Source organism: Delphinapterus leucas, chromosome 1, assembly GCF_059928025.1.
Source record: "Delphinapterus leucas isolate spDelLeu-1000000601 "Yukka" chromosome 1, BTC_Dleu_Yukka2, whole genome shotgun sequence".
In the NCBI taxonomy this organism is placed as follows: Eukaryota; Metazoa; Chordata; class Mammalia; order Artiodactyla; family Monodontidae; genus Delphinapterus; species Delphinapterus leucas.
This window is the reverse complement of record NC_143129.1, coordinates 81666437-81679684: the sequence shown is the minus strand read 5'-3', so window position 1 is coordinate 81679684 and position 13248 is coordinate 81666437. Positions and strand designations below refer to the sequence as shown.

General features: G+C 45.6%; 1 protein-coding gene across 4 annotated transcripts; it reads right to left on the bottom strand.

The window, feature by feature from the left end:
• Nucleotides 1–725: 725 nt before the first annotated feature.
• RFX5 (regulatory factor X5) lies at nucleotides 726–11067 on the bottom strand. Of its 4 annotated transcripts, none has more exons than XM_089915686.1 (11): nucleotides 10919–11067; nucleotides 9926–10054; nucleotides 9644–9677; nucleotides 9143–9225; nucleotides 8535–8654; nucleotides 8229–8348; nucleotides 8006–8087; nucleotides 7500–7701; nucleotides 7164–7264; nucleotides 6174–7010; nucleotides 726–2499 (listed from the first exon to the last, which is right to left on the bottom strand). In XM_089915686.1, the coding sequence occupies exons 1-11, from the start codon at nucleotides 11050–11052 to the stop codon at nucleotides 2422–2424; spliced, it is 1920 nt and encodes a 639-aa protein (XP_089771812.1). In that variant the 5' UTR covers nucleotides 11053–11067; the 3' UTR covers nucleotides 726–2421. The 4 variants fall into 4 exon arrangements, with proteins under 4 accessions (XP_089771812.1, XP_089771815.1, XP_022419951.2 ...); XM_089915689.1 differs by having other exon boundaries at nucleotides 6906–7010; XM_022564243.3 differs by lacking the exon at nucleotides 726–2499 and having other exon boundaries at nucleotides 4483–7010.
• Nucleotides 11068–13248: the final 2181 nt, after the last annotated feature.

Here is a 13248-nt window from a genome sequence, read left to right as displayed (position 1 = left end):
ACTAGCAGTTATTGCTTGTGGGCTCCTACTGTGTATGAATACAAACGTTACCTCATTTATTCCTTACAACCCTGTGAAAGAGATTTTATTTTATGGAGACTGAGCTTCAGAATGGTTAAGTCATTGTTTTTTTGAAACTGTTTTACTTCAACCCACAGTAAGAAATAGATTTTATAATCAGGACCACCGAAGAGCACATAGACACGTCTTCACTGAAATAAAGGTTTCATGAAACAATACTTACCCTTACTATAGTCAATGCATGCTGATATTTTCTATTCTATTTTATTTCACTTTTTAAAAACACTGTTTTGCACCCTGCTAAATCAGTTTCACAACCCACTAATGAGTTGCGATCTATTTTTGATTCGTTTGAAAAAACTGGACTAAGTGTTCAAAATCATATGGAAACTGGTAAAGCTAAGATTTGAACTGAATTCATGCTCTTTCCAGTAAGCAAATGCTTCTTCATGAACATTTCTTAAGAAATACTGCATTATATATATATATATATATATATATATATATATATATATATGTTAAGATTAGCTTTACCTCATGGGATGCAGCTAGCAGGATGATCCTAGACAAAGGACTTAGGCCTACTGATGAACCACAACATGAGACAAAATACTTAGACAAATATATAATGACATTAATTCCTCCGTTTAGCATGTGGTATTTGCTTTGATTTTATTAAGAAAATTGATTGCTACCCACAAAAATAAACAATAAATTCATTTATTTGAGGCCATAGACTAAACATATTGAGTTTGACTTGGTTCAATAGCAAAAGATTATTTCAAATTTTAGTAAATTATAAATTACCTCTAACAATTTACGATACGGCTAAAATGAAAAAAGACAACAATGGGAGTGGGGAACAGGGTATTGGGGAGAGAATAGGGAATGGTAGGGAGGAAGCAGTAGGCAGTCCCCAAAACCTTAGTTTAGCACTTCATCTAATAAACTGAAGATTGCCTGAACTACAGAAGATTAACTTGTTTCATGTTAGATTTTTAAAATAGGGTAAAGATTTAAAATAGGCTACTTAAAAGCCCCCTAATATTCATGTAAATCTCAAAATCACCCAGTGGTCTTGACTCCCAAAGTGAATGGATACATCCCCAAACCCAGTCATGGTAAGGGCAATATTTCCTTGGATGCTTCTATCTATTCTAGCACCAGTGGTTTATTTTTCCATATGCCTATGATCTCTAACATGTCAGCAGCCTGGTCCAGTCCCTCATCTCCACCCATGTGGATAATGGCAACAGCTGCCTGGCTGGTTCTATTTGACTTCAGTTCCTCCATCCTCTAATGCAAACTTCATACCTTTCATTCATTCATTCATTCAATCAACGGGTAACTTTCAACCATTCATTCAATGGTTGTGTGTTCTTCCAGTTTCTCACTCTTGTTCACACACCTCCCTTCTGCCAGGTGTCTTTACTGGGTTGTACTGCCATGTCTTTGCTCACGTCCCTTATGCCCAAACCCGTGCTTTTCCTGGAATGCCCTCCTCTTTTTTATCTATTTAAGCTCTACTTACCTTAAAGGCTTAACTCAAGCCTACCTCTTCCATGAAGCCTTCCCAAATTACTCAATCTCTTTGAATTTACACCTCTTATGCAGCAGAATGAGTATCATGATTTAGTTCTTTTTACCATGTCTTCTGTTGTTCTGTCCTTGCTTTATGAATTAGACTTGTCCTACCCATCTTTACTAGGAAGTCATTTCTGATCTATATGCTATTCCTCTGGGCTCCCACAGCTCTCTGTGCTTACTGCTAACGTAACTCACACTGTGCTATGATCACTATTGACTTGAAGACAGTGCCTAAGTCAACTAGCTTTCAACAAGTGCCTAGGTCTTAAAAAACAAGACGGGAAATGTCAAAACCACAGTAATGGACTCCTACTTCTGGCAGCACGGAGAAGAAAAAGGGCTGTCCCATTAGAATACAACTGGATCCTGGATAAATTCCAGCAAACATAATGTTTAGCACATCGCTGGCCTCATCAGAAAGTAGAAGAGATCACTAGAGGAAGGAAAAATAACTTTGAGCTGAAACCTTATGAAGGATGAGTAACGTGCAGTAGGAGAAGCTGGCTTGCCCTGGGGACAAATGCCAGTATCATTATTGTGAACAGAGGCTAAGCCCTGGACCTGGCCAAAGCAGGGGAGAAAACCTGGGACTCCTGAATTAAATGGGGACCCTTTTTTCTTTTTTAAAGATAGATTTTATTTTATTTATTTTTGGCTGCATTGGGTTTCCGTTGCTGCGTGTGGGCTTTCTGTAGTTGCGGCAAGTAGGGGCTACTCTTCGTTGTGGTGTGCAGGCTTCTTATAGCAGTGGCTTCTCTTGTTGCGGAGCTCGGGCTCTAGGCGCGCGGGCTTCAGTAGCTGTGGCACACGGGCTCAGTAGTTGTGGCTCGCGGGCTTAGCTGTTCCGCAGCATGTGGGATCTTCCCAGACCAGGGCTCGAACCCGTGTCCCCTGCATTGGCAGGCAAATTCTTAACCACTGCACCACCAGAGAAGCCCAAATTGGGACTCTTGAAGGGGCTAACACAGTCCCAGGTAAGGAGCACCCTTTGTCTCCTGGCAGAAACAAATGCATATCCTCTCTGGAGGAAAGTACACCCAATTTAGGCCTACTGGATTCCCTTAGATTAAGGAATATTAATCTAAGATTAAGAACTCAAAATAGGAGCTCAAAATACTAAAATACAAAATATACAAGGAAATAAGCTGCCATGGGCAGGAGTCAGCAGAAAACAAAACAACAGATTTAGATATCCAAGGTAAGTTACAGAATATAAAATAACACTCCCAACAAACTTCAAAGAATTGGTATCATAGAGACCACATTTTCTAAGCACAAGTGATTAAACTGAAAATCAGTATCAAAAAGATAAAATTTTAAATATCCAGATTTTGGAAATTTATAAAACTTTTCTAAATCATGAATCAAAAAAGTCATAAATGTAATTTAAATATTCTTAGAACTAAGTAATAATTTAAATACTTTAAACAGAAAAATTTGGAGAATATAGGGAAGTGGGTCTTTTAAAATTTATAATAGAAAAAAGACAGCTTGAAAATTAATTAGATTAAGATTAAAATTAAGATGTTGTAAAAGAACCTAAAATTAAATCTAAAGAAAGCAGAAGGAAATACTATAGATAAGATTCATAATTAATGAAGTGGAAAACAAATATATAAGGCAGAGGATCAACAAAGCCCAAAGTGGCAGCTAAAATCAGACAAGTAAAATAAATGTCTGGTGTAGTTGGTCAAGGGGGGAAAAAGGAAGGTGCAAGTAAACAGAAGAAATGAAAAGGAGGACACAACTACCCAGGGAGCAGAGGCAAAAAGGAACATGGAATAAATTTCATTTTAAAAAAATGACATAAAATGCTCAAAATTCTAGAAAAACATTTTACCTAAATTGACTCAAGAAGAAATAGAAAGCCCAAATAGCCTATAATTATTAAAGAAATTAAATCAATAGTTAAAATATTTCCCACAAAAAAATGCCAGGTTCAGAGGGCTTACCAAGTAAGTTTTATCAAAATTTCAAGGGACAGTTCATTTCAATCTGATGTAAACCCTTTTAGAGAATGAGACAAGAGGGAACAGTCTCCAACTCAGAGGGTGTACAGACCAAAGGAACCATCTTAGAAATCTTACTAAAAACAAAGGCACTGGGACTTCCCTGGTGGCACAGTGGTTAAGAATCTGCCTGCCAATGCAGGGGACACAGGTTTGACCCCTGGTCCAGGAAGATCCCACTTGCCGCGGAGCAACTAAGCCCGTGCACCACAACTACTGAGACTGTGCTCTAGAGCCCGTGAGCCACAACTACTGAGGCCGTGTGCCACAACTACTGAAGCCCACGTGCCTAGAGCCCATGCTCCTCAGCGCCACCGCAATGAGAAGCCCGTGCACTGCAACGAAGAGTAGCCCCTGCTCACCACAACTAGAGGAAGCCTGCACGCAGCAATGAAGACCCAACATGGCCAAAAAATAAATAAATAAAAATAAAGACAAAGGCACTAACCTGTACAAGAATGTTAGTAGCAGCATCATTTGTAACAGCAAAAAACTGGGAACAACCCAAATGTCCACTGATAGGTGGATGGGTAAATTGTGGTTTATGCACTTGAAATATTATATGGATAAAAATGAACAAATAATAGCTATCTACAACAACATGGATGAATCTTAGAAATAATGTTAAGTGAAAAAAACAAGCAAACCACAGGGGAGTATTAGGGAATAAAATTTTGTAAAGCTAAAAAGCAAAACAACAATACATTTTTAAAGAATATATACATATATGGAAAGCTATATATATATATATATATATATATATATATATATATGGCAGGTAATTAATAAACACGAAATTAAGGATAGTGGTTACCTCTAGGGAGAAGCAGAAGGATAGGACAGGGGAAGAACACAAGAAATTCAATGGTATTTCTAATGTTTTAATGTACAAATTGGGTGATGGGTCATTTAATTATTATGCTTCATAATTTATCCATTTTAAATATATTCTTTATAGATATCAAACATTACATATTATAATTTTTGAAAATCTGCAATGCTGGAAATAAATGAACAAATGAATGAAGGCTCCCTGAAAGAAAACTGAGAATCCCTGACAGAAGCTACCCTATGCAGAAGACACAGTAGGTCCTCAAGTAATATCAGCTGGTTTACTGCTTTTTCCAAATACATACCTGGATTCCCTTCCTACTGGTGCTCCCTGATATGTGCAGCTACCCCCTTCCATACACATAGCCTAAGCCCCACAATCCTGGCTAAGTCCTGACACGTACATGACAAGAGACTGACACCTGGTGGATACAGAATGAATTTAATAAAACGACTAGGGAGTAAATCTTTCACTCTACATGGTGAAAGAGGCAGTAGGGTGGGGGACAGGGAAGCAGGAATGAGGAGAAACCTAAAATTCGGAAACAGGAAAGGGAAGGATATCCACCTCTGAGATGTAAAGAAAGGGGACTGTCATCTAAACGAGACTAAAGAGATAGTCCCTAAAGAAGAATGATTTCCCTCTCATTCCTTCTGAGACTGGAACAAGAGGAAAGAGATTATAGCTGCAGTAAGGAAAATGCAAGACTATTTGGAAAAGAAGAAGCAGGTATAGCTGGTCTCAGCCTAGCAAGCTAAAACCACAGGTACTTCATAGCAGTGGCTAGGTGTCAGCTGTCTCTCCAGGAACTCCCCACTCCCAGTTTCCATTTAGGGATCTATGTGATTCTAAGGAGGCTGATCCTGCCCATTTTTCAAAAGGTACAGTCCATGATGTAGAATAAATAAGCAAACTAGCATTTACCAAACTCCTGGCCACAGTGATTGGTTAGGGGCAGGCATGTGACCCAGGCTGGCCTAACCAGAGTGAATCTTAGGGCTTTTGCTACAATTCCTGGCACAAAGATGCCCTCTCTTTCTGGCTGGACATAAATGAGGAAAACATGTAATCCTAGGAGTGCTGGCAGCCATGAGGTGGACCAGGCTTGATCCTACAGAAGGTAGAACAGTAGGGTAAGAAAATCAATCACGTATTTAGAGACATACTGAGCCACTGGATCAGCTTTACCTGGAGCCAGCACTACCTCTGGACTTTCCAGTCACATGAGCCAATAAATTTTTATTTTTAGGCCAGTTTGAGTTAGGTTTTCTATGATTTAAAATGGAAAGATGCCTCAACTATACATTCATCATACTCCATCCCTATATTTCCACAGGATAGCACAGGGATCCAGGTAAGATGGTCAGTACAGATTTATTAGTGACTCTAAAGCCAAGGGTATTGAGCTAGAAAGGTAAGAGGCAAGAACCAGGCACTATGCAAGACAGGGTGCCTCAGCTGTCTATACAGAAGAGAATGAAGAGCCAAGTGAGAAGCAAGTGCAAAGAAGGGCCTCTACTAGGCAGACAGGTAGAGTTAACATAGCACTCTTCCCCACGTACCTATCATGGGGGTGTTGCTTTGGGGTCTTTTCACTCATGGGGTAAGGAGCTTTGAAGCACATGCCCCTTTAAGTCTTTATTACCCTGTGCTGCAGTGTCTACCTCTCCCTTGACCAAATGAAGAGCCTCCTTTTGGCTTCTACTGCCCTTGATGACACTCACTTTCGGGGTGACAGGAGGAATTTTATCTTCTGCTTCTTTGGCATGCCGGGAACTGGGGCCCCTTCCTCCTCTGGAAACAGCGCCATCCGCCTGACCTCGGGCAAGCGTCTCCTTCTCAGCCTCTCCCATTGGCCCTGGCCTCTCTGACCCTCCAGCTGAGTTGCCTTCCCCTCCAGAGGCCCACGTCTCCAGCGGTCGCCTTGAGGGCTGGGCAGAGTCCACAGCAGCTGCTGACTTGTCAGGGGTAGAATTCCTTTCCCTACTTCCACCTGATTGTTTTCGAGGGCGCCCCCGTTTTCTTTTGGCGTCACTTCCTGTAGCCTCTATATCCTGCTTTGTTGCTTTAGCTGGTGGGTCCTGCCCACTGGCCTCACTCACAGGTGCTTCAGCTGTCCTCTTCACACCCTTGCCATGGGGCCCCGGGTCACCCCCTATGCCCGCTTCCCTGTTCTCTGTGCCCCTCGGCTGAGTGAGCCCCCCAGGCGGAGCTGGCCCAGGCCCAGGCCCAGGCCCAGGTCCGGGCAAAGCAGGAACAGTTGGTAAGATCATGTTAATGATGGGCACAGCTGCTTGGGGTCCCCCAGCTCTAGGGGGCAGAGGCAGTGTAGCCATTTTCAGAGTGCTTGAAGAAAGCTTGGGGGCCAGGACGGGTGGAGAGACTCGGATTGGTGGAATAAGCGAGCGAGGGGCCCGAGGGAGAAGCAGAGGCAGCCGGGCCACTAGGGCATTAACCTGTGGGTTATTGGCTGCTGGCGCTGGGCTCTCCACTACACTCTTCTTTCGCTCTCCGCGTGGTGGGGGGCCAGCCCCAGCCCGGGGGTCCAGCTCCTTAGGAGGCTAAAAAGTAAAGAGAAGAACACAAAAAGTGGGAAGACTGGACAGCGGAGGAAATACAGACACAGGGGGTGAAAAAGTACTGGACCCACTGGGTGAAGGATATACTAAACCCCCAACCCAGGGGAGCCAGGTCAAGGGCATCAACTTCCTCACCTGGGCCTGTCTCTCTGGTCTCTTATGGGCTCCGCCCTCCAGATTCTCTACACCATTCTTGGATTTAGATGACCGTTCCCGAGGGGCGTGTTCATCCTCTTCTGCAGAGGTGCCAGAAAAGGTAACAAGGTGAGGAGGAAACAGAATGGAGGAGGGAGGCGATTCTGATTGACTGACTGGTAGAGGCAGGGGAAAGAAGGTGGTCTAAGGTATGTGCTAGAAGACTCTCTAGGAATAGAAGGCAAATCCAAGGTGTCTCTATCCTAGGATGTGGGAGGGCCTTTGAGGTTGAAAGTGGCTGAGGGTTTCTCAGAACATAAGAGGGGGTCCACTCACCAGCAAGCCCCATAGCCTTGAGCACATTGGCGTGTGCAGATCGGGCAGAGATGAGATGCTGCTGTAGCAGGAAGCGGGCGACCTCAACGATGGAACTGAAGGACCGTTTCAGGATTCGCTCTGCCCAGTCACAGGTCAGGGCACAGGCTGCTTCAACCAGTTCATCCCGAGGTGCTGGGGTTACTTCTGGGCCCATTTCTGGCTGCAGGGGGGAAGGACACGCCCAATCACACTCTGAACAAAGGACCCTCCACCCCTCTCAGACACAGTGTTGACCATAAGTAAGACCAGACTAGGGATGGGAGTAGCCTCTATCAACCCATCCCAGAAACCCACAAATTCTCTCCCTCCTCTGCCTCAGCCGTAGGGTAGGCAGAAGGGCATGTCCTATATACCCAGAAACTGTGTGCAGAATGACCTAGGCTGTGTCAGGCCTCAAAACATCTCCCAAAGTCCTCTGACTTCTACCTTGGAGAGAAGAGTGCAGTCGGAGGGTTGTTACTTACACTCTCAGAGCCCTTTAGGTCAAGTCCGGGCAAGGGCGGCATAGACACCAAGGTCTTCCTTCGTATGCCACTGTAGCAATATCTGACGTTTAAGTTAAGAGGCAACCAACACATGGGGGTCTCCAAGCCCCTTAGAAAGGTTGGGCTGTTTCCAGTCCTGTCCCTTCACATACTAAGTTTTCCTCCCCAGGTCCTCTAGCACAACCTCTCCAGTCAAGGATACTTGGACTGGCCCCGGCCACCAAGCCTTCGGGCTTTGATGTCAGGGAAGATCTCTCTGATGATTTTGCCAAAGTTGGCTGTGCTGAGTGGGCGGCAACAGGCAAGACTCTCACAGTACTTCCTGAGTGCGTGGGGGACAGAGTGGGAAGATACTCAGAGAGGGAGGTTTGGGAGTGGGTTCAGAGGGTCCCTGGGGATGAAGGTTGGGAAACCCTTTAAGAAGTCAGGCTCTATCAAGGCAGGGAGCTCTCCAGGGATGAGGGGGTAGTCCTGTGCCCACCATCCCACCCAGCCCCCATCCACCCACCGATAGGCATCATAAACACTTTGTTTTGGCAGGCAGGTGTCAGTATGCTCTTCTAGGTGGTTGCGGATCCACCTATAAGCATACATGTACTCCTCATTGCTGAGTGTACTTGGCTCTGAGCTGCAAGAGAAGTAAAAGAGACAAGTATTACTAACATCCCAACAGTTGCCCTGGTTCTATCCAGATTATCACCTCAGTAGTGCTGGACTGAATCAGTTCATCCAGAATCCACCTTTCCCTGGTAAACCAAGGCAGGTCAGGGACTTTTCTTCCCCACTAAGGATACTGTTATGAGGATTCCTATTCACCCTGCCTATTTTTAGGGAGCCTTTCTTTAAGAATCAGAACCTCTGGGCTTCGCTGGTGGCGCAGTGGTTGAGAGTCCGCCTGCAGATGCAGGGTACACGGGTTCGTACCCCGGTCCAGGAAGATCCCACATGCCGCGGAGCGGCTAGGCCCGTGAGCCATGGCCGCTGAGCCTGCGCTTCCGGAGCCTGTGCTCCGCCACGGGAGAGGCCACAACAGTGAGAGGCTCGCGTACCGCAAAAAAAAAAAAAAAAAAAAAGAATCAGAACCTCTGATATCTACAATTCTAGCACCAAACCTACCTTTTGTCTCCAGTACTGGGCCCTGAGGGGAGCTGAAGGTAGAGATACAGCTTGTCGTTGTCTGAGAATTTCTGTACATCTTGCTGAGGTAGGGAGGAACAGAGACAGGCGAAATAATAAGGCCAAGAAGGACCCAAGGTAGGACCCTCTGATCCTCACTAAAAAGTTCAGCTGACGTAGTGACTGGCAGGCTGACAAAGGACCTTAGAAATGATTTGAGGCTGTGCGTTCACTGTTCCCTGAGGAGCCCTTAGGGGCTACCAAGGTGAGAAGGGGAGCGGAGGGGACCACCTCTGATTTTATTTATATTGGCTTCTACACAAGAGGTCACAGAGATGAAGTGAGATGCTCCAGGTCAAAGTGATAGCAAGTTGCAAGGCCAATTATCTTCTGACAGGGTAGACAACACTGACTCGCATAAACCTTTCTTACCCATATCCTCACCATCCTCATCTCCCACCAATTCTGTCTCCCTGTTGCCCTCTTCCCCAGAATACTCACCAGGATTCCCTCTACTTTGTTCTGCACGGCCTTGCTGTGGAGAAGAGGAGAAAGCTGGAGGTCATACACAAGATTTTTCCCCATCCCTATGTCTGACTGCCAGGGAGAGAAAGAGGTCTGAAAAGCCTAGCAGGTGCTCAAGAACTGCTACCATGTTGAAGAATCTCCCCTGGTCAGATGCACTTGCTTGGGAGGGGGAGATCATCTACAGAGGAAGTGAAGTGTTACAGGGATCTATCCCCAGGTCCGGAACGAGGTTTAGAGGTGGTGATGAGTACTTACGAAATGGTACCTCGGAGCCTCTGAAGGAGGGTGGTGGGTTCCCCTGCCTCAGCACTACCTGAGGGGGCCCTTCCCCCAGTCTTTGGGCTCTTAGCATCAGGTTCATCTTCTGCCATCCCGGCATGAGGGCTGGAGTTGGGAGAAGACAGGACAAGAAGATTTAACTCCCCCCCCACCCCACCCCAAGGCCCCAGGGCACTCCTCATCTCTCTACCCAGAAAGATAGAAAAATAGAAAGAAAGCCTCCAAATTTCCCCAGTGGTCTTTTTCTAAAACTCGCCTTCTCCAAAAATTAGAAATTATTCCATTACTTCTCCAGGGCCATATATACCCAGAGATCTTTGCCATCTCCATTCTATCTGCCTCACCTTTCTGCAGTCTCCTAAATGTGGAAAACTGTAAAGGAAGAGATAGGGGCGATTGGGAATCCACGTTAGAAAGAAAATTTCATTTCTGCCTCTGACCCCATACTGCCCTCCTTCCCCTCAAAAACAACAATAACAACCACAAGACAAAGTTGTTTAATTCTCTAATATGCTCCTCACCACTGAATTTGCCTGGGAGGTCAGAAAGGATACGAACATTTTCTGCCCTTCCAGGCTTGGAAAAAACTGGGCCCAAGTTCTCATTACTTAATCTCGCCACGGCTTCCCCCGCAGCTCCCCTCCCCACGTCGCCGGCCTCTACGTCATCTCCCTCAACATCCCATCCTGATGCGCGCCCCCACCTCCCTCCCTTCCCCCTCCATCCAATCCCGCGTTGCTGCAAAGTGAGGGGTTCAGGGTAGCGGAACTCCTGGGCTGGGCGTAGGAAACCCGGTTGGGGGAATGGGGTCCCAGATTCGGGGCACGTGCACATGGGTGAAGAAGCAGTTGAAAATACAGGCAAAATCTTTTTCTGCTCTCCTCCCAACTCATATTGCGCCCTCCCTACCTTTGAATAGTCGCCTTCCAACACAAGCAACAATAAAGGTAAGGGAGAAAGAGAAACTACCTCGCAGCCACCTTCACTCCAGCCCAGCCCCACGGTCCTGGCCCAGCGGGCTCGTGCGTTGCTTTATTTTCTTTTTTCTGAATGGCTGGAACAGCCCCGATCTGCCTAGATACTAGGACGGCCTGTTCTACCATTGGTTGTTGCTGCCACCCGGAGACAGAAGGCGCCGGGCTCGCACCGGCGGCAGCTAAAGTCTGCCTGGTAACAGAATCTGATTGGTCAATAGGGGAGGGAAAATCCAAAGTTGGTCTTATTTGAGTCAAGAGGGGGAAGTCCGGGTTAGGTTTCGGTTAAAACTGGGGTCGGTTGGGACTGCCGGTCCCAAGAGGTTCTTCTCTTAAAGGGACCGCAGGACGAAAGACCGGGTGCTCGCCTCCTTCTGGAGCTTTCTTTGCTTTTGCTTTCTCCTTCCGTGTTTCAGTTTTGCCTTCGGTCGTCAGAGCTGCAGGAAGAAAAGATTCAATGGATGATAAAATAACTAGAAAATTATAGGTAGTAGTGATGGAAGTTCGCTGTAAGCTCACATTATCCCCTTTTGATGAAAAACAAGTTGAACCATTCCCCCCAGCCCTCACCAGCCAACACGCATGAAGATACTCACAAGAAACCTGCAAACACGGGCTCACATTCCTCATTGATGGAGGCCGCCAAACCTCAGTAGCTGTACCACGTTAAGCTAAAGTGCCCGTAGTGTTCCTAGGTTTCCCGAGTGTACTTTATCTCCTTCCAAAGAGTTGCTAATGCCTTTGCATCCCCAAAGTTCTGCAGTCAGTGAACATTGGAATTCTGACTAACTTCCCCAGGGGGGTGCTGGATGCCCACATGAATTTTTTCTCCTCAGAGAACATTGTACTGAGAGGTCAAGGGTTCTTCACTCTCTTAGTTAAGGCTTTTTAAGGTCATGAATCAGATGAAAGCAATGAACCCTCTGCCATGAAAAATGCAGGAACAGACCAAGCGGTGCATCTAATTTCAGAGGTCACAGACTCAAGGGTAACCACCCTTTGAATGGAGTACAGTATTTTGTTTTGCACAGCAGATATGTTACACCCAAAACTATCAGTATATTTATAGTCCTGACTTATAGTTCTCCAGTCTCATCGTCATTGTGCTTTTGTAAAGAGGACAGCAGTGTTGCCTGATTTCATGACCATCGCCCTTTGCAGCTTCCATTTCCCTACTACCAGCTTCTGTGGGTAGCGGGGGAACCCAGAGGATCGCAGAGTTGGGGAAATAAGGATATACTGGCAGGAAGGTTTTCTAATAACAGCTAAAATTTATTTGTTAACTGTGTGCCAGATACCAGACCAAATGTTAAACACCTCGGTTGGAAGTAGGAACTATTATTGCCTCCATTTTATAGACAAGGAAACAGATTTGGAGAGGTGAAGGGACTTGTCCACAGTTACATTGTTAATTAGTGCTGGAATCAGGATCCAAAGTCAGACAGTCTGCCTTCGGAGCTCATTCTCTCTCTCTTTTTTTAAAATAAATTTATTTACTTTATTTATTTATTTTTGGCTGCGTTGGGTCTTCTTTGCTGCGAGCTGCTGTGCGCGGGCTTTCTCTAGTTGCGTTGAGTGGGGGCTACTCTTTGTTGTGGTGCACAGGCTTCTTATTGTGGTGGCTTCTCTTGTTGCAGAGCACGGGCTTTAGGGGCACGGGCTTCAGTAATTGCAGCACGTGGGCTCAGTAGTTGTGGCTCGTGGGCTCTAGAGCGCAGGCTCAGTAGTTGTGGCACATGGGCTTAGTTGTTCCGTGGCATGTGGGATCTCCCCAGACCAGGGCTCAAACCCGTGTCCCCTGCATTGGCAGGTGGATTCTTAACTGCTGCACCACCAGGGAAGTCCCAGAGCCCATTCTCTTGAACACTGCTCTAGACTGCATAGATTGCAGGTGCTCAGATACAAATATGGGTATAGACTGATGGAAAGATACCCCAAACACCACTGTTTGGTATGAAGGGGAATATAGAGCACTTTAACTCGAAAAAGAATTTGGGGTAAATTATGCTGGCTTAGGAATTTGCAGGTGGCAGAGAATAAGTGGAAGCTTTAGCAAAGGGAGAAAAAGTGTCATAGCTATGTAAGGGAGATTATTTTGACAGCACTGTAGAAAGGTGAGGTTGAGTGGGGAGGCTGGGGAGGTTAGAGATGGGAAAAACAGGCAACTGACTATTCATTTATGCCAGGTGTTATGCTAAGAGCTGGGGATACAAAGCTGAATAACGTACAATGGTCCTTGCCCTGAGAAGTAACAATAAAAATTGTCTGATAAGCATCATCATAACAGCAAATATTTATATAGAGCTTAACATGTGCTGAGGATTG

What these genes read in the sequence shown, in the direction of transcription:
- RFX5 (XM_022564243.3), bottom strand. Translation starts at nt 11,052, where the DNA reads ATGGTAGAACAGGCCGTCCTAGTATCTAGGCAGATCGGGGCTGTTCCA. An exon ending in CCCAGTACTGGAGACAAAAG is followed by an intron (nt 8,655 to 9,142) that starts GTAGGTTTGGTG and finishes CTTCTCTTGCAG; the next exon opens with CTCAGAGCCAAGTACACTCA. An exon ending in AGTGTTTATGATGCCTATCG is followed by an intron (nt 8,349 to 8,534) that starts GTGGGTGGATGG and finishes CCACGCACTCAG; the next exon opens with GAAGTACTGTGAGAGTCTTG.